The sequence below is a fragment of the Bos grunniens genome, chromosome 3 (genome assembly GCF_055505025.1).
Source record: "Bos grunniens cultivar Pamir isolate PY7600 chromosome 3, Bosgru_T2T1.0, whole genome shotgun sequence".
NCBI classification, from domain to species: domain Eukaryota; kingdom Metazoa; phylum Chordata; class Mammalia; order Artiodactyla; family Bovidae; genus Bos; species Bos grunniens.
Genome location: NC_141167.1, coordinates 13,015,976 through 13,042,713, shown reverse-complemented (window position 1 = coordinate 13,042,713; position 26,738 = coordinate 13,015,976). Strand labels below are relative to the sequence as shown.

The window sequence follows — 26,738 nt, the reverse complement described above, 5'->3', positions numbered from 1 at the left end:
TGCCCTCTGCTCCCTTTGGTAATCGTAAATTTGTTTTCTGTGTCTGAAAACACAGAATAATCATCTTCCAGACCTCAGCTTTGTTCCTCCTCCTCCGTTTCTACCGCCAGCCAGGTGTCTGTTCTGGCTCGTTTGTGCCCTTAATGCTTGTCTGTCTAAAGGGCAATAGGGAGCCACTGAAAGGTTTTTACCCAGAAGGTGACACATTTGTTTTCTAAAAACAAATCATCCTGGCACCACCTTGGATAATGGATTAAATGGAGCTAAGGATAGAAACAGGAGGCTGTTGGAATGTCTCCAAAAATGAGAGCCTGGATGAATGAGGGAGGTGGCAGACAAAAGAAAACAGATTTTCGAGCTCTGCTTGAGTCAAGTCCACAGGACTTGGTTTTGGATCGGATTAAGGGGGTGAAGAAGGGTGAGGCCGGTACAAAGGTTTCTGACTCGAGTAATTCCGCGGACACTAAAAGTCATTCACTGATAAGACTTCTGAGAAGTCTTATTTTGGACACGGTGAATCTGCAGTGCAGAAATGCGGCCGGCACCTAGGGCAGAGGCCAGCCCTCGGGTCCTGCTGGCAGGGGCGCGCTGAGCCCACTGGCGGGAGCTCTAGGGGTTGCCCAGCGCGCCTCCGGAAGCCGCGCGCGCAGGCGCAGTGTGGCGGCGGGCGCCCCCTGGCGGGCGGTGGCGCGAAGGGACCGCCCCCAGCCTAGCGCTGCTGCCGCCGCCGACCGCCTCAGCCCAACATGGCGATGCACAACAAGGCGGCGCCGCCACAGATCCCCGACACCCGGCGGGAGCTGGCGGAGCTTGTGAAGCGGAAGCAGGAGCTGGCGGTGAGGGCCGGCACAGGGGGTGCCGGGGTGGGGGCCCCCGCTCTTGCCCCCGTCTCCGGGTCCGGGCCCAGCCGCTTCGGGCCGTTCGTTACTCCCCGGGCGCAGCGCGGCGGCTGGGAGTCCGCCGGCCTGAGGACGGCTGCGCGTTGCGCGGCCCGCCGGCGCCTCGGCTTCCCGGTCGGGCGGATCTGGAGCCGGGAGCCGGGGGCGGGGCGCGGAGCGGGGGAGGGGGAGGGAGGCTAGGCCGGCGGAGGCGTGGAGGGAGGGTGGCGCCGCGGGTGGGGGCTTCCGTGTGGGAGCCCTGCGGCGGCGAGGGTCCGCGAGCTCTGCGGGCTGGATGAGGGCGGGCGGCTCCGGGCTCTTGGAGCGATTGGGCAGCAAGCGTGCCGGCAGGGTGGAGGAGATCGGCTCGGGCTTGGCTGTGGGCTCTGGGGAGGTTGGGTAGGAGACGGATGTGGGAGGGGAGACCCACACATCCATTCTGACCTTTCGAGGATGGAGGGGCGTTAATGTCTTTGCGGGGAATAGGAGTAGATCAGTTGGATGGGGCTTTTGATGGGCAGGCGTGGGATGTATTCGGGGACTTCTTAGATGACAGGTGAGGGAGAGCAGACTCAGTCTAGGAAATTAGGAATTGTGACACGCGCCTGGGGCCCCTTGCTTTCTGGTGGCTAAGCCCTCCCTCCCCTTGCGTTTTTGGCTTGAGCACCGGGAGGCGCATCTTACCTGAAGCTGCCCTTCCAGGTTTCCATAGCAACCGGCAGCCCAGCGCAGGCAGCCTTTCGGAGCTTACAGGGAGGGGAAGCTGGAAGGCTGCTCACCCTTCCCTCTCCCGTAGCGGTATCTTCTGTGCGTGGGAGTGGCGACTGCTTACCTTCTTTCTCCGCGGAGTTTCTTGACAGCTGGGTTTCCACGAAGCCTCTGAGTATATGCAGACTTTTGCCTGGGTGTACATTTTTCTGGGGACAGAGTCTATTTCATTTTATTCTTAAAGGCACCCAGCAAGACAGGTCTAGACCGTCTTGTCTGAAACAGCCTGCCCCTGCCCATGTCATCCCTCTCTCCAGAAGGCTGACGCGGTGTCGTTTAACTTGAATTTCTAAGCCTGTTACCAGGATGTCAGGTTGGTCCGACTTAATGCTTGCATGTAAAAGGCATCAACTGCTTCCTTGTCTTTCACCCCAGGAAACACTGGCAAACTTGGAGAGACAGATCTATGCTTTTGAAGGAAGCTACCTGGAAGACACGCAAATGTATGGCAACATTATTCGTGGCTGGGATCGGTATCTGACCAACCAAAAGTGAGTGACAGAGGCCTGTAGTGTTGCTTTGTGCCCTAGTAATGTTTGCATATGGGGCTTCCCTGGTGGCTCAATGGTAAAGACCCTGCCTGCCAGTGCAGGAGATGTGGGTTTCTTCCCTGGGTCAGGAGGATTCCCTGCAGGAGGATTCCCTGCAGAAGGAAATGCCAACCCACTCTAGTATTCTTACCTGGAAGATCCCATGGACAGAGGAGCCTGGTGGGCTGCATTCCATGGGGTCTCAAAGTATCTGACACGACTTGCGACTAAACAACAACAACAACTATATTTGTGATTGGGACTATGATGTCCTTGGTAGTAGCTTTGGAGGGAAGCAGTAGTAAGGTGGGGGGGGGACAGAGGTCTGCATTTGAGCTTGGTCTCTGGTTCAGCCCCTGCCTCACTGAGTAACCCTGGACAAATCCTACACAGTAGGGGAAGTCTGGCCGATGGTACAGGGTTGTGTGAGGCTTAAATGGAATACAGCATATAATATTTTATATACCAGCATGCCTCTTGCTATTTTGTATATTTTAATCAGTCAAGAGTTCCACCTTCACAGGATTTGCCCTACCTATATGCCAACTGTGCCATGGTTTATTTAGTAATGTTATTCTTAAAAATGTTCTAATTTTTTTTGAAAATTTTCAAATTTAGAGAAAAATTGAAAGACTAGTTCATGATCTCTTGATACCCTTCACCGATCACCAGTTGTTAGCTTGCTGCCACATTTGCTTTCTCTCCTCTTTCTGTAATTTATAAGCACACACCTCTATGCAGGCATGCCTGTTAGTCGCTCAGTGGTGTCCAACTCTTTGTGACCCCATGGACTATATAGCCTGCCAGACTCCTCTGTCCACGGGATTCTTCAGGCAAGAATACTAGAGTAGGTAGTCATTACCTTCTCCAGGGGATCTTCCTGACCCAGGGATCAAACCCGGGTCTCCTGAATTGCAGGCAGATTCTTTACCATCTGAGCCAAAAGGGAAGCCCATACATCCCCATATCTATACTTAAAATTAAAAAAAAAAATTTTTTTTTGAAACAATTATAGATACATAGGCAAAAAACAATACACAGAGGTTCCATATAGCCTTCACTCAGTTTTCCCCAGTGGTTGGGTTTTCTGTAACCATATAGTACGATGGTAAAGCCAGGAAACTGACATTGGTACAATGTGTATGTTTAGTTCTGTCGTTTTATCACGTGGGTAGCTTCCTGTAACCACCACTGCAGTCAAGATACAGAACTGTTCTGTCACCACAAAGATCTCCCTCGCGCCACCCCTCTGTAGTTGTATCTCCCCTTTCTTCCACATAGGTGTATATATACTTTTTGCTAAACCATTCAAAAGTTAAAAGCCGATCTTGGACACTTTGTCCCTAATTGTGTCAGCAGATACCTCCTAAGAATAAGAACATCTTTCTTAACCACAATTAGGCCTAGAAAATTAGCGCTATGTTAATAGTATTATCTAATATACAGTCTTTACTCGTACTTCCCCTAATGGCCCCCAAAATGCACTGCTAGCTTGTTTTCAACCAGGTGGTGCTTGTGCATTGCATTTGGCTGTTATGTGTCTTTAGTCTCTTAATTTAAGATCTTCCCAACCTTTTCACGGAGAAGGCGATGGCACCCCACTCCAGTACTTGTGCCTGGAAAATCCCGTGGATGGAGGAGCCTGGTGGGCTGCAGTCCATGGGGTCGCTGAGGGTCAGACACGACTGAGCGACTTCACTTTCACTTTTCACTTTCATGCATTGGAGAAGGAAATGGCAACCCACTCCAGTGTTCTTGCCTGGAGAATCCCAGGGATGGGGGAGCCTGGTGGGCTGCCATCTGTGGGGTCGCACAGAGTCGGACACGACTGAAGCGACTTAACAGCATCAGCAGCAACATTTTCATTGGTGAGCTTGTTTATGACATTATCTTGTAGAATGTACAAATTCTAGGTTTTTCTTGTTGTGCCTTCATGAGGGATCCTTTAAATATTTTTGGCAAAAGTGTTGCATTACTGATTGTGTACCTCTTGTTTACCTCCAAGTTGTTTTTTCTTTTTGTGACTGCCCCATGGCATATGTCGGATCTTAGTTCCCTGACCAGGGATCGAACCTGTGCCCCTGCAGTGGAAGCGTGGAGTTTTAACCACTGGACCACCAGGGGAGTCCTTGCTTACCTTTGTGTTATCAGACAGCTCAAAACAACAGATTGCCCCATTGTTGGTGCTGCTAAGTTTGATTCTTTAATTTCACAATTGCAAAAGTAATTTTTTTCTCTTCATAATTAACAATTTCAGAGGTTGTACTTTTTTAGAAGTGTGAATATGCTACTCCCCCGATTTTTGTCACTGGTTTTAATGTCCATTGTTGATTCTTATCTAACCAGTTATTATAATGGAGGTTGCAAAATGATGATTCTAATTTTACTGTTCCTTTTACATTTGTTGCTAGCATTCCGAAAGAAGAGTTGTCCCTTTTTATCTTCTTTCCCTTTCATTCTGTCTCTCTCTCTTTAGAATCCTTGTAGATGCATGGATTTAAAAACAAAACAAAACCCAAAAAACCCCCAGTGTATTGGGGTCTAGTAACTGTCACTTTTTTACGCCAGAGGTTTATTTTGTTATTTAGTATAAATTCATTTATTGAAATCTATACAAAGAAGTACATAAATCATGAATTTACAACCCACTGACTTTTCACACCCCAGCACACCCATCATCGTTGTTTTTGATGCTTGTTAGTCACTCAGTGGTGTTCAACTCTGCGACTCTATGGACTGTCGCCTGCCAGGCGCCTCTGTCCATGGGATTCTCCAGGCAGCAGTGCTAGAGTGGGTGGCCATTCCCTTCTCCAGGGGATCTTCCCGACCCAGGGATCGAACCCCGGTCTCCCACATTGCAGGTAGATTCTTTACCAGCCGAGCCACCAGGAAAGCTTAAATTGTCCCAGAAGTGGCCGGAGGGAGCCCCCCAGCTGATTGCTTTGACATGACCCTGCGTTCTGAGCACTTGGTTGTTTGCTGTCCCTTTGTACTCTTCTTGTCCCAGGCCTGGCATCAGTCATTTCTCTGAGGACCCCTGGTTCTTTCCTTAAATTTTTTAAATTCAGGTTATTAAACAGAGATACTTCATAGCACTAGTCTGTGCTAGATGTTTTTAATAATAGGCATTAAAATAAATACATATTAAATACATGAAAATGACTCTGAACCTAAAGCTAAAGTAATCCCATGTGTCACAGTGGATCACATATCATACATTGGAAAACACTGCTATGTATGTAGGCATTCAGCATGAATGTCATTTTGGTCAATCCAAGTGGTGTGGAGGTGTTTCCGTAATGAACTCCATAATTAAAACAAAAAAAGACTTCCTTGTGTTTGTCCTGGGGCGTCCTCAGCTTGAGCCATAGGAGTAGCTTGGTGCTTACAATGAGTTTCTTGTGTGTGTTTTAGAAACTCCAATAGCAAAAACGATAGAAGGAACCGGAAGTTTAAGGAAGCAGAGCGGCTCTTCAGTAAATCCTCAGTTACTTCAGCAGCTGTAAGTGAGGTGGGGTAGGGGGAGGATCTTTCTGTGGCCCATTGTTAAGGGAGCCCTCAGTTAAATTTCTGTGAGTTTTCCCTTTCCCGTCTGTCTGTGAGTAGGGTGTCTCTTTCCTTTCTGTCTGTGAGTGCTCTCCTGAGACCTGTAATAATTTTTTTGGTAACTGGTAGTTTTTTCTTTTAGGCAGTGAGTGCTTTGGCAGGAGTTCAGGACCAGCTCATTGAAAAGAGTAAGTTTATTTATTTATTTATTTTTTTACTTTTTCATCAATTTATATTTGAGCCTCCATCACTCCTATATTTAACTTCTGTCCAACTGTGTATCTGAAGACTGCATGTCTTTCTCTTGCCTCTTTCTGGAAGTTAGGAGCCCTTTTGGATATCCTTAATCATGTCTTTCTCTGGTGGAAGAAACTACCGTATCCTTCCTGCCTTTTCAGTCACATGAAGATTGACTTTAGCTGCTCAAAGACACAGAAATGTGTTTTCACTCCTGTTAAGTTTTAGGAAATTTTTTTTCTTAGTTACAAATAACCCTTTTATCATCCAACATTTCAGACATATCTAATAAACCCCCATGTACCCAATTTAATCATTCTTAGGAAATTCTGATACTATGACAGGAATGTACCTGTGTGTTCTTAAATTTAAAATGGAGAGCAGATTGTATTTACTTTGTAGAGAAACGTATCGTTCTGTGTACTTAAGCCATACAGTCTGACTCCTTTCTAATTTCTCGTAATGAGACTAGGAGCTGCAGGTTTGCCTTTCTGCACCAGACTCTAGGTAGCTGGACTGGATGCTCTCCCTGTGGGTCAGGTCACTCTGAAACTCACCCTGCTTTCTGTACTGGGGCTGGGTACTTTGCCATGGCATGTCTTGTTGTGGGATCCAGTTGTTTTGTTTGCATTAGGGCAGTGGTTTGAGGAAAATGGATTTTGGTAGTTTGGGAATTAGAACTACTCAGTGACTTCTGTTATTATTTCTGTATACAGATTTCTGAGTTTTTAGCCTCGTCCCTAACTCATTTCCCTGAGCTTTAGTCATGCATTTCTAGAAAATTCTAGAAAATGTCTTCTAGATATTTCCACACAGTCAGATTCATTTTGTCTAAAACTGAGCTGTGCCGTTTTCTTCAAAGTGTGTCTGCCCAATTATTTTGTTAGAGTATTCTGTTCTCCCGCCTTCAAAACTTGGTATGTGGCTTTGACTCCTTTCTACCAACGTCATCAGTTGGACTAAGTCCTTTTTTTTCTTTTCCCTTTACTATGACTGTCAGAATGGTTTGCTTTGCCTTTCAGTCTTTTTTTCCATGGTATAAAATCTCTCCCTTGTCCCCAAATTTTTGTATAACAGATTCTGTGGAATGACTCCTGTGTTCTTGATCTTTGGTCAATGGAGGAAACAACCTTTTCTCTTAGAATTTGTACTTTTATGTCTTCATATCTCAAGGATTTTGGAGTTTTATATTTTGGGCATTTGTTTTTAAACTGTTTTGAAATTTTTCCTCAAGCATGCATTGCTTTTGTTTCCTTTGGCTTCTTATGTACCTGCACTAGGAAGAGAATGGATTAGCATAGTCCCAAAGGGGAATTGTGTCCTAATTAGTGAAGCATTGTATATTTTTGTTAAAAGAATAAAGTAAAACAATAATGAAAAACAAAATAGGCAGATTTTATCTAGTTCTCCTGTAAAAGGATCAGCAGTCTCCCTTGTCTGTTTTCCTGGGCTTCTCTGAAGCTTTCATCACAGCAAACCCCTCCGGCATCCACGTCATTGCACAGGTAAGTGATGCTTGAGCACTGTTCTCCATGTCTTCCTTTCTGCCTTTTAACGTTTCACGTTGTTCTGAAGCCACTGCCTCAGACTGTTCAGTAGCTAGTCCGTTAAGTAGAGTGTCTCATTTGTAGGTTTATTAAACTTAAAGTCTGATGTTACTTGCTCTAAGAATGAGTTGCTCAGTTTTATGTCAGTGAGAGGCAAACGCGTGTGTCTTTTCATGGTGGCAGCATTAGTCGACTGACGCCTTACTGTTGTGCCCTGAGATATTGTAACCCAGTTCTCTTGCTGTCCCTTGCCTTCTGCTTCCATGAGCTGAGGAAGAAAACGATTATTACTTTGTGGTCTCATTTTGTACTTTCAGATCAGATCAGATCAGTCGCTCAGTCGTGTCCGATTCTTTGCGACCCCATGAATTGCAGCACGCCAGGCCTCCCTGTCCATCACCAACTCCCGGAGTTCACTCAGACTCACGGCCATCGAGTCAGTGATGCCATCCAGCCATCTCATCCTCTGTCGTCCCCTTCTCCTCCTGCCCCCAATCCCTCCCAGCATCAGAGTCTTTTCCAATGAGTCAACTCTTCGCATGAGGTGGCCAAAGTACTGGAGTTTCAGCTTTAGCATCATTCCTTCCAAAGAAATCCCAGGGCTGATCTCCTTCAGAATGGACTGGTTGGATCTCCTTGCAGTCCAAGGGACTCTCAAGAGTCTTCTCCAACACCACAGTTCAAAAGCATCAATTCTTCGGCGCTTGGCCTTCTTCACAGTCCAACTCTCACATCCATACATGACCACAGGAAAAACCATAGCCTTGACTAGACGAACCTTTGTTGGCAGAGTAACGTCTCTGCTTTTGAATATGCTATCTAGGTTGGTCATAACTTTTCCTTCCAAGGAGTAAGCGTCTTTTAATTTCATGGCTGCAGTCACCATCTGTAGTGATTTTGGAGCCCAGAAAAATAAAGTCTGACACTGTTTCCACTGTTTCCCCATCTATTTTCCATGAAGTGGTGGGACCGGATGCCATGATCTTCATTTTCTGAATGTTGAGCTTTAAGCCAACTTTTTCACTCTCCACTTTCACTTTCATCAAGAGGCTTTTGAGTTCCTCTTCACTTTCTGCCATAAGGGTGGAACCGTGATTAATCTAGTCTCCCTAGCTCCCGTCCCTCTTATAAACTGCTTCTAGCCTAAAAATCCTAAGACATAGGTTGGCACAGAGAATGCAGTGCATATTAGTTGTTTGGTGTTACTTCCCTGTTGTAAAATTCAGGATGACTTCCTCTCTTATCTCCTTCTAGCAGCTCTTTTACTGCACATAACCTTGACTGATTGTTTGGAGTTTGACTTGTGTGTTTGTAGATCTCAAACATGTTGAGATTTGAACACTTACTTGTGTTGACGAAGGAAACGAAACACTTTACTTTGCATTATCTCATTTAATCTAAAGCTACTCCTTGAGGATACGCATAGATTATCAGTTCCTTGAAAGTAGGGAACATGGCTGTAGCCCCCAGTGTCTAGCTCAATATCTTAATCATAAGAGATACTCTACGCATGAGAGATAGAATTCCTGTTTTACAGATGAGAAAACAGGTTCAGAAAGGTTAAGCAACAAATCAGTTCTCTTAACATCAGCTTGTATCGTCCCCTTAGATTAGATCTCCCAGTCTGATAGTTATGACTTCTCTCGTCACTTCCCAGGCTCTCGGTTTAAGAGGTGGTGTTTGATTTATTTGTTTCGAGTACACCTTGTGTCTTCTCACCTCTGTGCTTTGGCTTGTGCTCTGTTTCGTAGTTATTTTGGCCTCTCAATTCTATCAAGATCCAGTGTCAATTCCACGCCTGCAGTGAAGCTTTTCCAGAATAATCCACTCTTTCTTCCTCTGACTCCCATAATACTTAGTATCCATATCAACCATTTAGAACATCACTTAGTGCCTGGGTTCTCAGTTCTTAGGGCTTTGATTTGATGAAGGCAGCTCTGTATGTGTTTGCACGTGTGTGGGGGTACATGTGTACCGGCTTTATAGAATATGACCAACTCATGCATCCATTGACTCAGAACTCCCATAGCAACTGCTATACTATGCTATACTCCCAAATGAGTCAGCAGTTGATTTTGCTCCCGAATGCATTTGAATAGAACTGCAACATAGATAAAATTTGCCATATCTAATTTGCCTTTTTCTTACTTGTCTCCCACCTTTTTAGTTAAACTTTCTCTCCCCTGTGCCCAGCCCCTCCTCCACTAATCCCATATCCCTTCTTTCATACTGGGATCCCAAGTTTTCTTTTTTTTTTTAAATTTTATTTTTAATTGGAGGATAATTATTTTACAGTGTTGCGATGGTTTCTGCCATACATCACCGTGCATCAGCCGTAGGTGCACCACATCCTCTCCCACTCAGCTCCCTCCCCATCCCTCCCCTCTAGGTTATCGCAGGGCACTGGATCCAAAGTGTTTCTGCGACCGCATGGCCTGTCAGCCTGTCGTCTCCGCAGCCAGCCCTCCACCACGTGCGTGTTCTGTGATGATGGTTTTGCTGTTCCTACTTGTGGCTGCGCTGGGTCTTTGCTGTGGTGCACAGGCTGTCTCTCACTTTGGAGAGTGGGCTTCTCTCGTTCTGGCACTCGGGCTCTCGAGGGCGTGGGCTCAGTAGTTGTGGTGTGCGGGCTTTTCTAGTTGCGGCGTGCTGGCTTAGTCGACCCACTGCATAGACAAGTGTGGATTCTTAACCACTAGACCTCCAGGGAAGTCCCGGGAGATGATAAATTTTTACTTGGATAAATAGAATTGGGTAATGGAGAGAAAGACTGTCCTGACCACACTTCTCCATCTTACACTCATCTTTTTATATTTCATTAGATTTTTTTTTTGGACCTCCCTGGTGGCTCAGACGGTAAGGAATCTGCCTACAAAGCACAAGACCTGGGTTTGATCCCTGGGTCGGGAAGATCCCCTGGAGAAGGGAATGGCCACCCACTCCAGTATTCTTGCCTGGAGAATTCTGTGGACAGAGGAGTCTGGCGGGTTACAGTGGGGTCGCAAAGAGTCAGATGCAACTGAGCTGGAAAAATAACACGTTCTCATTATAAGTCAGGCTGTTCAGAGGTGAATGTGAAAAAGGTTATTTATTTCCTGAGGTAGCCAGCATTAACAGCTTGGTTTTAATCTAACATATATTTCTGGACATAATCACACACACACAGAGCTGGAGGTTTTTTTTTGTTGTTGTTAATAGAGATAGTGGATTGGTGCATACTGTCTGCTTTTTACTGTTTTGTCACACATGGCCCTGCCAGTTCAATACACACACTGAGAACAGTGTTGAGTTGTGATTAAAGAGTGTGATTTGGACTCAAGCCATCTGGTTTGAATCCCAGCTCTACAGCTTCTGAGCTGTGTGACTCTAGGCAGGTTCCTTAACCTCTCCAGCCTTCCATTCCTTTCTCTGTAAAATGGACATCGTAACCATAGAGCTTTTGTGAGGGTTCCGTGTATTAATATATTTAAAGTGTGTGCAACAGTACCTGGCTTACAGTAAGGGCCGTCATGTCAGCTATTGTTCGTGTCTTATATTCTTTGTCTTTTTTTTTTTTTTTTGGCCATGCCATGTGGCATGTGGGATCTAGGGAAGTCCCATAAGATTTCTTTTTTTTTGGCTGTACTGCTCGACATGTGGAACTTCCCCAACCAGAGATGGAACCCATGCCCTCTGCAGTGTAAGCATGGAGTCTTAACCACTGGACCACCAGGGAGGTCCTAGCATCTTGCATTCTTTTAAAAAGCTGAAAAATACCTGCTAGTCTGGTTGTGCCTCCTCTGTTGATGAATATTCCCATCATCTCTGTTTTCCCCACTGTGAATGGTGTCACAGTAAACATCCTTGTACCCATATACTTTTTTATAATGCAGTTTTAATTTCTGTATGATAGTATCCCAGAAGTGGCATTACTGTGTCAGAGTGATATTCATAAATATAGTACAGTTACTGTCCGTGGCATAAGGGGCAAGGTGTATGTGGTCTTTGTCCCCTTTCCTGGCACCGAGCTCCTAAAACTCTTGGATGCTCCAGAATATAAAGAATGACTAGTATGCAAAAGAGCAGTCAGAGAGCTTCAGATGGGGCTGATTCCCTGAAAGACCAATCCTTGATCAGAAGCTTGGAACTTTGAACCTTATCCCTGAAACCTCCAGGGAGGGCTGAGTTTGAGATTGGAGATTGAGTTAATTAATCATACCTGCATAGTGAATGGAAAAGGAAATGGCAACCCACTCCAGTATTCTAGCCTAGAAAATCCCATGAACAGAGGAGGCTGATGGGCTGCAGTCTATGGGGTCACAAAGAATTGGACATGGCTGAGCGACTGACCGTGCATAGTGAAACCTTTGTGAAAACCCCTAAACAATGGAGTTACCGTTGGTGAACACGATGCGACACTGGACAGGTTCCCAACCCAGACAAGGCAAGGAACTCTGCGCCCCTTCCCATGCCTGGTCCTGTGTGCCTCGTCCTTTGGCCTGTTTCTGACTTGTATCCTTTATAATTAACCAGTGACAGGAAGTAGTGTTCCTGAGTTTTGCGAGCTATTCTAGTGAATCATCGACCTCGGATTTATAGCTGGTCTGTTGGAGGAATGGGAGGCCCAGGACTTGTGTCCAAAGTAGGGAGCACTCTTATGGGACTGAGCCCTTAAACTGTCGGGTCTGCCCTGACTTCAGTAGTTAGGGTCAGAATTAAGTTGAATTGTTGGTATCTAGGGAATCAAAGAATTGGTTGTTGGTGTTGGGAAACAACCCTGGACTTACCAAAAAGAATCTTGTCATTCCCATTCTTAAAGGCATACCTTGGGAGAAATCACTGGGATAAAATAAAAGAGAAAAAGATCATTTTATTATTACTCTTTATTAGAGTAAATTTTCAATCTACACAAATAGAGACAAAATAATGAATGCCTGTGTACCTGTCACACTGCCTCCCGACCATCACACCACAGCTCGTCCTGTCTCATCCACGCCCTGCCTGCCCTCAGCTCCACCCCCTGTATCATGCTGAAAGTCTCAGAAATCTACGCCTGTTTCTTGTGTACCCTTCACCATGTATCTCCTAATGATCATTTTTAAATTGTGGTGAGAACACTAAACATAAGATCCACAGATGTTTTAAGTGCACAGCGTGGTGTCGTTAACTGTGCAGGGTCGCACTGCCGATCTCTCATCAAAGAAGGACACCCCACTCACCGCCTCCCCCAGCCACCAGTGCCCACCGTTCTGCTCTCTGCCTCTGTGGGTTTGACTGTTTTGGATTCCTCATAAAAGTGAATCATGCAGTATTCGCTTTCCTGTGACTGGCTTATTTCATTTAGCGTGATTCCTCCAGGTTCATCCATGTTGTGGCATATGACAGGATTCCTTCTTTTTAAGGCTGAATACTGTATTCCATTGTTATGACTTTACCCAGTCATCTGTTGATGGACATTTAAGTTGTATCCACGTCTGGGCTATTGAATGATGCTGCAGTGAACACAATGAGAGTGAAAAAGCTGTAAAACTCAACATTCAGAAAACTAAGATCATGGCACCTGGTTCCATTACTTTATGGCAAATAGATGGGGAAACAATGGAAACAGTGACAGACTTTATTTTTGGGGGCTCCAAAATCACTGCAGATAGTGACTACAGCCATGAAATTAAAAGACACTTGCTCCTTGGAAGAAAAGCTATGACCAACCTAGATGGCATATTAAAAAGCAAAGATATTACTTTGCCAACAAAGGCCTATCGTTTTTCCACTAGTCATGTATGGATGTGAGAGTTGGACTATGAAGAAAGCTGAGCACCAAAGAATTGATGCTTTTAAACGGTGGTGTTGGAGAAGACTCTTGAGAGTCGCTTGGACTGCAAGGAGATCCAACCAGTCAATCCTAAAGGAAATCAGTCCTGAATATTCATTGGAAGGACTGATGCTGAAGCTGAAACTCCAATACTTTTTCTACCTGATGTGAAGAACTGACTCATTGGAAAAGACCCTGATGCTGGGAAAGATTGAAGGTGGGAGAAGAAGGGGACAACAGAGGAAGAGATGGTTGGATGGCATCACAGACTCGATGGACATGAGTATGAGCAAGCTCCAGGAGTTGGTGATAGACAGGGAAGCCTGGTGTGCTGCAGTCCATGGTGTCGCAAAGAGTCGGACACAACTGAGTGACTGAACTGAACCGCAGTGAACACGGGAGCACAGATACCTCTTCAAGATCCTGATTCAGTTCTTTTGGATAAATACTCATACGTAGGATTACTGGATCATATGGTACTTATATAAACGGTAGACCGTTTCTACTGTAATTACACTTTAAAACCCCTAAACACAGCATGTATTCAGTTCAGTTCAGTCCAGTCGCTCAGTCGTGTCTGACTCTTTGCGACTCATGAATCACAGCATGCCAGGCCTCCCTGTCCATCACCAACTCCCAGAGTTCACTCAAACTCATGTCCATCGAGTCGGTGATGCCATCCAGCCATCTCATCCTCTGTCATCCCCTTCTCCTCCTGCTCCCAATCCCTCCAAGCATCAGGGTCTTTTCCAGTGAGTCAACTCTTCGCATGAGGTGGCCAAAGTATTGGAGTTTCAGCTTCAGCATCAGTCCTTCCAATGAACACCCAGGACTGATATGCTTTAGACTAGACTGGTTGGATCTCCTTGCAGTCCAAGGGACTCTCAACAGTCTTCTCCAACACCACAGTTCAAAAGCATCAATTCTTCAGCGTTCAGCTTTCTTCACAGTCCAACTCTCACATCCATATATGACCACAGGAAAAACCATAGCCTTGATTAGACGGACCTTTGTTGGCAAAGTAATGTCTCTGCTTTTCAGTATGCTGTCTAGGTTGGTCATAACTTTGCTCGTACTGCATTTGTTTATTTGTTTAGTTTGGGCTGCATTGGGTCTTTGTTGTTTGCACGCGCTTCCTCTAGTTGCAGTAAGCAGGGGCTACTCTTCATTGCTGTGCACAGGTTTCTCACTGGGGTGTCTTCTCTTGTTGCGGAACGCTGGCTCTAGATTCTCGGGTTCAGTAGTTTGGTACCGGCATGGGCTTAGTTGTCCTATGGCATGTGGAATCTTCCCGGACCAGGGGTCCAACCTGTGCCCCCCTGCATTGGCAGGTGGATTCTTAATCAACCAGAGAAGTCCTGCATCTCTTTAATGCTGAATAGTACAGGCATACTTTGTTTTATTGCACTTTGCAGATACTGCACTTTTTACACGTTGAACATTTGTGGCCACCCTGTGTGGTCAGATGATGGTTTAACATTGTTTAGTAGTAAAATATCAAATTGGCAACATCCGCTGGATCATGGAAAAAGCAAGAGAGTTCCAGAAAAACATCTACTTTTGCTTTATTGACTACGCCAAAGCCTTGGACTGTGTGGATCACAGCAAACTGTGGAAAATTCTTCAAGAGTTGGAAATAACAGACCACCTGACCTGCCTCCTGAGAAATCTTTATGCAGGTCAGGAAGCAACAGCTAGAACTGGACATGGAAAAACAGACTGGTTCCAAATCAGGAAAGGAGTATGTCAAGGCTGTGTACTGTCACCCTGCTTATTTAACTTATATGCAGAGTACATCATGAGAAATGCTGGGCTGGATGAAGCACAAGCTGGAATCAGGACTGCTGGGAGAAATATCAATAACCTCAGATACACAAATGACACCACCCTTACGGCAGAAAGCGAAGAAGAACTAAAGAGCCTCTTGTTGAAAGTGAAAGAGGAGAGTGAAAAAGTTGGCTTAAAGCTCAACATTCAGAAAACTAAGATCATGGCATCTGGTCCCATCACTTCATGGCAAATAGATGGGGAAACAGTGACAGACTAGTTTTCTGGGCTCCAAAATCCCTACAGATGGTGACTGCAGCCATGAAATTAAAAGACGCTTGCTCCTTGGAAGAAAAGCTATGACCAACCTAGATAGCGTATTAAAAAGCAGGGACACTACTTTGTCAACAGAGGTCCGTCTAGTCAAGGCTGTGGTTCTTCCAGTGGTCATGTGTGGAGTTGGACTATATAGTGAGGGCTGGACTATAGAGAAAGCTGAGCAACGAAGAATTGATGCTTTTGACTGTGCTGTTGGAGAAGACTCTTGAGAGTCCCATGAACTGCAAGGAGATCCAGCCAGTCAATCCTAAAGGAAATCAGTCCTGAATATTTATTGGAAGGACTGATGCTGAAGCTGAAGCTCCAATACTTTGGCCACCTGATGTGAAGAACTGACTCATTGGAAAAGACCCTGATGCTGGGAAAGATTGAAGGCGGGAGGAGAAGGGGACCACAGAGGATGAGATGGTTGGATGGCATCACCACCTCGATGGACATGAGTTTGAGCAAGCTCTGGGAGTTGGTGATGGACAGGGAAGCCTGGCATGCTGCAGTTCATGGGGTTGCAAAGAGTTGGACACGACTGAGCCACTGAACTGGACTAATTTTTAAATTAAGACATGTACATTTCTTTAGACATAATGCTGTTGCACACTTAATAGACTACAGTATAGTATAAATATAACTTATATGTACTGGGAAACCAAGAAATTTGTGTAACTCTCATTATTTTGATGCTTGCTCTGTTGTGGTGGTCTGGAACCAAATCCACAAGGTATGCCTGTATTCCATTGTATGGATATCAGATCAGATCAGATCAGTCGCTCAGTTGTGTCCGACTCTTTGCGACCCCATGAATTGCAGCACGCCAGGCCTCCCTGTCCATCACCAACTCCCAGAGTTCACTCAGACTCACGTCCATCGAGTCAGTGATGCCATCCAGCCATCTCATCCTCTGTCGTCCCCTTCTCCTCTTGCCCCCAATCCCTCCCAGCATCAGAGTCTTTTCCAATGAGTCAACTCTTCGCATGAGGTGGCCAAAGTACTGGAGTTTCAGCTTTAGCATCATTCCTTCCAAAGAAATCCCAGGGCTGATCTCCTTCAGAATGGACTGGTTGGATCTCCTTGCAGTCCAAGGGACTCTCAAGAGTCTTCTCCAACACCACAGTTCAAAAGCATCAATTCTTCGGCGCTTGGCCTTCTTCACAGTCCAACTCTCACATCCATACATGACCACAGGAAAAACCATAGCCTTGACTAGACGAACCTTTGTTGGCAAAGTAATGTCTCTGCTTTTGAATATGCTGTCTAGGTTGGTCATAACTTTCCTTCCACGGAGTAAGCGTCTTTTAATTTCATGGCTGCAGTCACCATCTGTAGTGATTTTGGAGCCCAGAAAAATAAGTCTGACACTGTTTCCACTGTTTCCCCATCTATTTCCCATGAAGTGGTGGGACCGGATGCCATGGTCTTCATTTTCTGAATGTTGAGCTTTAAGCCAACTTTTTCACTCTCCACTTTCACTTTCATCAAGATATGCAGATGACACCACGCTTATGGCAGAAAGTGAAGAGGAACTTCTTCACTGACCTTTTCCAGTCCTGTGACCACTGCTGAGTTTTCCAAATTTGCTGGAAATGTATGGATATACCATTTTTATTTATTTATGCATTTATCAGTTGACGGACTTTTGCATGCTTAGTTGCTCGGTCTTGTCCATCATCCCACTGACTGTAGCCCACCAGGCTCCTCTGTCCATGGAATTTCCTAGGCAAGAATACTGGAGTGGGTTGCCATTTCCTTCTCCAGAGGATCTTCCCAACCCAGGGATTGAACCCATGTCTCCTGTGTCTCCTGCACTGCATGTGGGTTCTTTACCCACTGAGCCATCAGGGACGCCCACGGTGAATCGTGCTTCTGTGAACATTTATGACCAGTTTTGTGTGAACGTGTTACCATCTCTGTTGAATATGTTCTCAGGTGTAAAGTTGCTGGTGGTTTGTTAACTCAGTGTTTAACCTTTTGAGGTGTTTTCCAAGGTGAGGGTGCAAGTTTACATTCCCATCAGCCCCATTGGAAGGTTCCAGTTTCTCCACATGCTCACCAGCACCTGTTACTGTTTTCTGCTATAGCCACCCTAGTGTTCGGAAGGGTTACCTCCTTGTAGTTTAGTTTTGCATTTCCCTAATGACTGATGATGTTGAGCGTCCTTTCCTGTGCACCTTGGCCATTTGTATATCTTCTTTTGAGAACTATCCAAATCCATTGCTGATGTTTTAAATTTTGTTTGTCTTCCTGAGTTCTAAGAATTCTTTAATATATATTCTAGATACAAGTCTTTATCAGATATATGATTTGCAAATACATTTTCTCCTGTTCTGTGGGTTGTGTGTGTGTGTGTTTAGGTGGCACTGGTTTATAAGTGTGGTATGAACACACCATATTCTGACGTGTGTGTGCACTGCAGCGTGCTCACTACCAGTTTCGTTTCCACGTGTGACCGTGTGCTTGGCCCCGTGTGCCCACTTTGCCCCTGCCCCACTGCTGTGGGCTGTGTTTTTACTTTTGGGGTGTGATTTTCAGTTCAAGAGTTGTATATAAATGATATAGTTCACTTTACTTATTTTTTCTTTTGTTATGCTTGGTTTTGTGGTCTTATCTAAGAAACCATTGCCTAATCCAGTGAGTTCTAAGAGTTTTACAGCTTCTACATTTGAGTCTCTGGTCCAGTCTGAGTTAATTTTTATATATGGTGTGAGATACTGTTCCAACATCATTCTTTTTTGTGTGGATATCCAGTTATCTCAACACCATTTGTCAAAAAGACTGTTCTTTTTTCATTGAATTGTCTTGTCATTTGTTGAAAATCAGTTGACCACAAATGTAAGGATTTATATCTGGACTCTGAATTCTGTTCTCTTGACCTGTTTGTCTGGTCTTAGGCCAATACCACACAGTCTTGGTTACTGTAGCTTTGTGTAGTAAGTTTTGAAGTTCTTGTGCTGATTTTTTATAAATTCCACTTTGATTTCAGGACAGGATTGGTTAGTATACTTTTTCTAGCTTAATGGTGTTAGAGCTCCCTCTTCTGTTTTCATAAAGTGTTCAAAGGCAGGGATTCGTCACTGCTGAGATCTGCTTCGATTTCTCCCTTCTGCTTTTTGGGGACTACCGCTTTGTTTTAGCTCTAATATCCTTGTGCTACTCAATTTGAAATCTCTTCCTAGAAGTTTATATTACAAAGACGTAACAAGAAGAAAGCTAATCCTTCGTTCTGCTGTTCACCTAACTCCTTTTGCAAATTTTTAAAAACAGGTAATGTACACATATTTGGGATTCTTCCTCAGTTCAGTGAAGTGATAGTCTTCTCCTCCTCTGTCCTTTCATATTAAGTTTCAAGGAGTTCCTTTCAGGAAGAAAAAGTGTACCTTTACCAAAGTATGTGTAGTTTTTCTTAAAAACATGTATTTATACAAATTGTTCTTGATTTGCTTATTTAATGTATCTGAGGGATATTTTAAAATTGGGAATATGTATCAACTGAAAGGTATTATTACCACTTTTAAAATAATATTCTTAAGGCGTCTCAGAGTAACTTCAGTGGTGGAGCTCTTCTCCTCCTTGACCCTTTTTCTTCATGGAAAGTCAAGATTCCTGTGTAGTTTGGCAAGGAACCAGGGCCAGCTGTAGGATCTTTTCCCAAGGTCATCTCTCACCTCCTGAAGACTTATATACTGTTTTTGATAATGCTTCTTGTGTAATTATTACTCCCATTAGTGTATTCTGTGTTTCAGTAACTGCTATGTAGCGAGGTTATCTTGTGTGGTACAGTCTCTCAGCTGTCCTTAAATCTGCTGCCTCTGGTTACACTGTTTCAGATTACAAGTTTTTCAGCACTCTGGTAACTTTGATGCTTTGACTGTATGTATCTTTTGCCACCTCATGTGAAGAGTTGACTCATTGGAAAAGACTGATGCTGGGAGGGATTGGGGGCAGGAGGAAAAGGGGCCCAAAAGAGGATGAGATGGCTGGATGGCATCACCGACTCGATGGACGTGAGTTTGGATGAACTCCGGGAGTTTGTGATGGACAGGGTGGCCTGGCGTGCTGCGATTCATGGGGTCGCAAAGAGTTGGACACAACTGAGTGACTGAACTGAACTGAACTGAACTGATCTTCCTGTCAGTTGGAATATATGGTCCTTGAGGGTAGTACTATATATTTTAGTGCTCGAAAATTCTTTTCTGGACTGATGGACAAACTGCCTGTCCATCAGTCCATCAGTACTGATGATGCTTTGGGGGCCTTGTGTTTCTTCCCTCCAGGGGAGCCAGGAAGTGGGACGGAAAGTGACACTTCTCCAGACTTCCACAATCAGGAAAACGAGCCCAACCAGGAGGACCCTGAGGATCTGGATGGATCTGTGCAGGGAGTGAAACCACAGAAGGCTGCTTCTTCCACCTCCACAGGGAGTCATCACAGCAGCCATAAAAAGCGAAAGAATAAAAACCGGCACAGGTCAGTGGCAGGGACCACCCTTCCCCAACCCCTGCACTTCTGCCCTGTCCCCAGCCACTTAGAGCTTCCACTGACCATTGCCGTGAAGGGTCTTTACTGGAATAAACGTTCTTCAGGATTGGTGTGGTCTTTCTGTTGCTGATGGGAAGAAACTCATTTGGTCTTAATGAAGCAGGCTAATTTTTCTCTAAGGAAGGAGTTGGTGGGCGTTAGAGTAACTGTGAAGGGAGACATCCTGCTTACTGCTTCTAGTGTGAAAAGTGAAAGTCGCTCAGTTGTATCTGACTCTTTGCAACTCCATGGACTGTAGCCTGCCAGGCTGCTCTGTCCATGGAATTCTCCAGGCAAGAATACTGGAGTGGGTTGCCATTCCCTTCTCTAGGGGATCTTCCAGACCATAAAACTTTTGTTTAGTCAGATGAATTTGAAATCCTTTCAGAGGAGGTAAAGGGAACTAGAAGCGGAATCTGTGTACTGGCAAAGTGCCACTCGCTTGTGGCAAGCTGTGTGCACGCGTGCTCAGTCACTTCAGTCGTGTCCAACTCTTTGGGACCCTGTGGACTGCAGCCCCCCAGGCTCCTCTGTCCGTGGAATTCTCTAGGCAAGAATACTGGAGTGGGTTGCCATGCCCTCCTCCAGGGCGTCTTCCTGGCCCCGGGATTGAACCTGTGTCTCTTGTGTCTCCTGCATCGGTAGACGGGTTCTTTACCGCTGCCGCCACCTGGGAAGCCTGTGGGGAGCTGCAGGATGAGCTAAGTCTTTTGCCTCCTAGTCCTGATCCTGCCTACCCTTATTCCCTGGAGGATGGAGAGAATGAGCTGATGTGCCTTTTTACTTTTTAAATACAAGGTTTGTGATTGCTTATCTTCACAAATTGCTGATTTGAGTGCCAGAGAACAATATAAAGGCTGTAATTTACAAGAGCGCCTTCCTAGATAATGTTTGTTCACCGTGCTTTTTTGTAGTGCCTAATGAGCTAGGAATCACACCAGTGGACAGAGAGGTCAGGTGTTACCCAGAGAGGATTTCAGCGTTCACTCTGCTTGGGGTTGTATGGTAGTGCCGGGGTCTCTTAGCTCAGGTAATCTGAAGCCGTCCAGTTGCAGTCAGAGAGGGAAATTCTTAGTTTTTCCAGGAAGGAATCTTGTCCTGGCCTCAAACCTTCTTCTGGGAGGTATGAAAACCAGACATCCAACAGGCTGGCTTTTGTCCTGCTCCTCTTAGGAGCCTGCATGCTGAGGAGATGCGAGGGGATGTGCAAGGAATGGGTGGGGTCCCCTGCCTTTCAGCTTGCCTCTGGTCTGAGCTCTCCTGTAGAACATGCCCTCACGCACCCAGGGCATTACAGTCGTTAGCTCAATGGATGTGGCAAGCAGGGATGATATAGAATTAACTCTTACCAGGTTTAAGCCTCCTTGGCATCAGCTGAGGCTTTAATTCTTTGAAGAGTCTTTCTTGTCATTGGTGTGGTTTTAGATGCAGGAGTATATCCAGATAGTGACTGAGGACTGCAACTGAACATTTTTATGCAAACCAAACATCACCAGGCCAATCTTGTAAGCATAGTAAGAGAGAGCAAAAATTGCATCGTGTTGTCTCCCCCTTTTTTTTCTTAAGTAAGGCTACAGGTTATTTGATTACTATGACAGGACCGATGCCAGTTTATCATGAATAGCAGAGAGCCATACTCTTTAAAGTATTTTTTTTTTTAATTGTCAAGATAAAAAGGTTATGCTCTGTGTTGCTTTCGTTAAGTTTACTTCAGTGTCATTTTAAATGTAACAATTTATTTTCCTATTTCAGAGTATCTAGAGGAGGGGATAAATTCCTTGAAAGTTTCTGGGACATTTCTTTTTCCATTCCTGGTATATAATAAGACTCTCTATAGCTGTTGTGTATTTCAGGTTATACCTTATTTTCCTTAATGATACAAACAGCTGATAAAAAGGAATTAGACATCGAACTTAACTTTCTCCTTGTGGATTGCTAGTAGATTTCCATAGGAATAGCTTTTCCTGCCTTTCTTCTCCTGGCCTTAGGAGCTAACTCCTTCCAGAAAAATACTAGGATTTAAAAAGATCTTCGGTGGTAGTTATTGCCTTCACAGTGGGGCTTTTTGTTTCGAAAGCAGAATCCTTTTGTCATCCCCCTGGTTTAGTATCTGGCTGGATTTCTCTGTGGGCCTTAGGGACGACTCACCTGCCCCAAGGGAAGAGAATGGAATTGATTTCCCTTCTTTCTGGAGAAAACACATTTAGCACACCTTCTCAGATTCCTGCCATCTTTAGTGTGGAATTGTGTCTGGCCCAACCCCCTCACCCCTGACCAGTGTCTTCGCTGGTCCCACAGATGGGGGTGGGGGTGGGGAGCACTTTGTCTACACGTTTGTGATTCTGCTCCCAGTGCAGTATTGTTTCTCCTCCAGTGTTCCACGCTCCATATTGTCCGATAAAAGTCGATGGTAAATTACTTCAATAAAGGTATGAATACCCGCCATGTGCAAGGCTTTATTTAGTGATGAGTAAACAAAGTGGAAATAAATAGGTACCTTAGCAAAAGAAATAACTTTTATTTGACCTTTTCAAGAATATGAAAATCTATCGAATAATCTTTAGCATTCATAAATTGATCACAGGATTCTAAATTCTTATGCTTTACATGATATCGGAACAGTAAATCCTAGTGTGTTTAAAGAAGAAAGTTGAAATTACAACCTCTAGCTGCTCTGACAGGTTTTTACTACTGTACCAAGCTCTAGAATTCTAGTAGTTTATGAAGTTTTCATTAAGTAGGTACAGTCTACTTCTTTAGTTTCTGATCAAAGTTAGACTGAAAGTTAAATTTCTGACAGTTCCTGGTGTGTACACTTACTGTATACTTTTCCCAAATGTCTTAAGTGAAACTGTTGCATAAAGGATGTTGAAGTTAAGCTTTATTCTAGCTTTGTTCCTGCAAACATTAGCTAGGAGGAAATAACAGCCGTTTTGCATATGGCTTTACCATCTGTCTACAGCCTGCAAGGTTCTGGAGCCAGCTAAGGACGGGTGTCGTGCCCCTGATTAATGTCTTCTTTGGAGGTCTGCCCCAGCCCATGGTCCTGTAGCAGAGATGGCCCAGAGTGGCTCCTCTGGGCTTCTCCCAGCTAGACTCCTGTGGCCTGGGTGCTTGTAGATGGCGGCTTCCCTGCAGACTTTGGTGTTCCGTAATAGTAGTGCTGATGTAAACAGTTCACTTGCCTTCCACCGTTTCAGGGGCAGGGTAATGTGGCTCTATGATTTACGGAATAAGACTCTGATTCGACCCTTGGCTTCTAGCATGAATGCTGGGAAAAGTAATACTGTGTTTGGACACAAATATAAAACCTGAGTTAGAAATTACAAAATGTTTTTTATCTCCAGAAATTTATGATGTTTTAATCTTTCATTTTAGCGAAAGTACATTATACTGAGTTGTTGGTACTGTCTTCAAAGCACCTTTCATTATGTGACTAAACCCTTCTTTCTCTGTTTCTTCTAATCCCCTGTTTATTTTTCATTACAATTAAATATTTAAAAATTTCTAACTCTCAATCTAGCAGCTAATAGAAGGCCTGTAGGTATCTATAGTTTTCTAATGAAATAACTTTTCTTATTATAGTCTTTTCTTCTGATATGAAATCCACTGAAGGAAGGGAGTCTCCCAACCCCAGAATCTTTGGTGCTTTGATGTTTTAAACTTTGTGGCTTAAGATTCTTAAAACTGATATTATTTCTACAAACTTGCTAGGGTGGCTAATCAACTAATTTATTCAGTTAGTACATTTATTAACGTCTATTGCTTTCTTCCTTTCAAATGCTGCCCTCAGCCCGTCTGGCATGTTTGATTATGACTTTGAGTAAGTTTGATTTGAACTAGTCTTTGTGCTGTGTGTCTAGTGTGTAGAGACCAGTATGCCTTTTTGAGACCTTTCTAACCCCTAGTTTATCTGTTTAATTATAGGTATGTATATTAGGTTAGGCTGGGAAGTTTTTTTAAAAACAAAAACGTGATGGAGGTAACATTTTTTAATAAGTTAAGCAAAGTTAAGTAAACTTCACTTTTATGCATTTCGATTTCTTGAAAAATAAGATAACCTTTACTTTAATCATATTTAAATTGATGTCCCGGCTTTGCTTCATAAGGAGGTTAATAGTTTAAGATCTTGATATTTTGCTGTGGGAAGATTTAAAAATTGAAATGTGTTTAATTTCTTTTGTGTTTCACATCCAGAAATACAAACTCCTAGTCTCTTTTCTGTTCTTAATTACTCTGTGTCTCAGACAGCGATGTAGTTGCAGAACTAGTATATTAACGTAGAGCATGTCCTCTTAATCCAAGCCCTTTAACGTGTCATTTTGGAATAATTTCTAAAAATTGTATGGCTTTCATAACGGCTGTTGTCTGTTTCTTTTTGAGTCATCTAAGTTTACCTTGTGGCAAGAGTATCTGCTCATGTTTTTAATCAATACTTGCTCAGTAATATCTGGGTAAACAACTAAATGTGACTTAGTCTAATGAAGAATGTGGGTTTTACTTAACCAAATAGTCTTTGTTATAGCTTGTGCCCTATGCAGTAGCTGGTTCTTGGACCCTTTTTCTGTAAATTAAAATGCAAATATCTCTTTTATCTTTCCCATCACAGGATTGATCTGAAGTTAAACAAAAAACCACGAGCTGTAAGTATCAGCCAGACCATTTCATAGAGGCTGGTAAATTTTGAAAATGGTTAGAAAGATGTATTTGCCTTCTTGAATGTTCCTAATCTGGGGTCACAGTTCTTGTTTTAAAGTCTGGGGTGTCCATCTGGACACAGTTCAACTTTTAGATTGATGTTCTTCTGTTATGTTTTGGAGAGAGAAAGGGTCACTTTTTTTTTTTTTTTTTCCCTCGGGCGAGCGCCCTCCCGCCACCCCTCCTCCCCTCTGGCTCCCTCGCCTCGCGGGGTCACATATTTTTAAGTGAAGAAAAACTACATTTGATTAAATAATCAACTGTTCATACTACTCTTTCTCATATCCTCATCCACCCCACCCCCCGCCATGCCTCTGACTGGTGAGTTCTCAGGTCTGATAAGGAAGAGTTGATACTTCTGTCCCTTTGTGGGACTCAGAAGACAGGCCACTTTCAGATGTGAAATGTCCATTGCATTTGAAACAGAATCTTGATTACAGAACAGTCTCCTGGCAGGGTTGTTGAGAATTTATCAATGTTCTGCTGAGGGTAAATTGGGACTTTCGCTTTTCTCTCTTCAGGACTATTAGAAGACTCATTAGTGCAGATGCTTCCAGGCTGTAGAGCCCTGCTTCCCTCCTCCGACCTCACGAAGATGAGCGTCCTTCACCTGCGTGCGTGGCCATCCACCTCTGCTTTCCCAGGCCCCAGTGCCTGTGACTCTGAGTTGTTTGTTCTGAAATGTGGTGACAAACAAGTCATTTCCATAAGACCGCATTGGGTCATTTACTTTGTGTCATTTTTAGTAACAGAACTGCAGGAAACCACACGACACAGTTATACTCCCAAGTTGCTAACTGTTCATTCCTCCCTTCTCGGAAGGAATGTCTCCCCCCAGCCCCGAACTGGCTGGCACCAGCTTCATCCGTCATGCGCATGGAGAAATGTTCTCTGGGTTTGTTTTATGCTGAATGTAGAACACAGGTCACATTTCAGAGGGAGGCTGTAAATATCTGACGTTTTCTTATTTTGTTTGTGTTTTACCATTTTTCTATTATTGTTTTTACCATCTTATTTGGGGACTTTTTGTAATGCCATTGTACAGCTCATACCTTCCTGCTGACATATCTGATAATCTGTTTTGTGCAGTTGCCAATATTCTTAACTGAATATAATCTGGTTTACCATAAATAGAATGGGGCTTGGCTTTTTGTTTTTCTGCCGAGGGAAGGTAAAGAGTGTTTATTTAATAATTACCTACCTTAAATCTTTCTGAGTTGAAAGCAGTTTCATGTTCAAGGAACAAGAAAAACTGAAAAACATAAGTTTAAATCAACCCTTTTAAAATATTTTTATTCTTTTGTATAAATAAAATTTCACAGGCTTTGACTTCTCATGCTTTACTTTTTTAAAAAAAATTTTAATTGAAGGATAATTGCTTTACAGAATTTTGTGTCATGCTTTACTTTTAAACCTGAGATTGTTTTTTGTTTTTTCACTTATTTATTCATATCATGCCTTATGGAAATTTCTCTTTCCAACTTTTCTCTCTTTGATGATATTTGCCTGGTTAAATATTGCTGTAAAAATCACTAAGGCAAATGGAAGGGCTCCAAATTGTACCCAAAACTGGTAATGCCTGGAGTTCAAGAGCAGAGTAAATGACAGGTTTGTGGAGAGGCCACAACACCAGCAGATGCCCCTCCCTAACGGAGTGGATGGGCCGAGGAACCTGCTGATGGCTGCTACCTGCCTCTGGAGCAGCGGCCGCCCACCTTGGCTACACGTTGGAATCACCTGGCATGCTTAAAAAAACGCTAATGCCTGGGTCCTACCCGCCCCGTAAAGACTCTTGCTTGGGTATAGTCTAATAGTGGAGATATTCTTTTCAAGAGTCCCTGGCATTCTGATAAGAAGTCAAGTTGAGAGCCACTGCATTAGGAGACTGGATTGTTTGATTTAAGTCCTATGTCTAAGGGATAAGCTGTGGGGCCTCAACTTTCCTTTGACTCTATTTAGTCATAGCCCTTTACATACGTCTAAATCTTTGTTAGAAAAAATATGTCCCATTTGTGGTAATATTGGTAGAGTTAAAATGTGGATGGCGGCTATTATCAAGACACATCTACCTTGTCAAATGTGTGCGGAAGCTTTCACTCTTGTTCTCAAATAAACTTTCCTTTTTTGA

The 26,738-nt window shown here is 44.0% G+C and overlaps 1 protein-coding gene across 6 annotated transcripts; it reads left to right on the top strand.

The window, feature by feature from the left end:
- Positions 1-738: 738 nt before the first annotated feature.
- Positions 739-26,738, top strand: MEAF6 (MYST/Esa1 associated factor 6). Of its 6 annotated transcripts, XM_086394234.1 has the most exons (8): positions 739-836; positions 2,022-2,137; positions 5,591-5,678; positions 5,865-5,910; positions 19,669-19,861; positions 23,706-23,735; positions 24,522-24,555; positions 25,132-26,738. In XM_086394234.1, exons 1-8 carry the CDS (start codon positions 747-749, stop codon positions 25,138-25,140), a joined length of 606 nt encoding a protein of 201 aa, XP_086250360.1. In that variant the 5' UTR covers positions 739-746; the 3' UTR covers positions 25,141-26,738. The 6 variants fall into 6 exon arrangements, with proteins under 6 accessions (XP_086250360.1, XP_086250361.1, XP_086250366.1 ...); XM_086394235.1 differs by lacking the exon at positions 23,706-23,735; XM_086394240.1 differs by lacking the exons at positions 19,669-19,861; positions 23,706-23,735.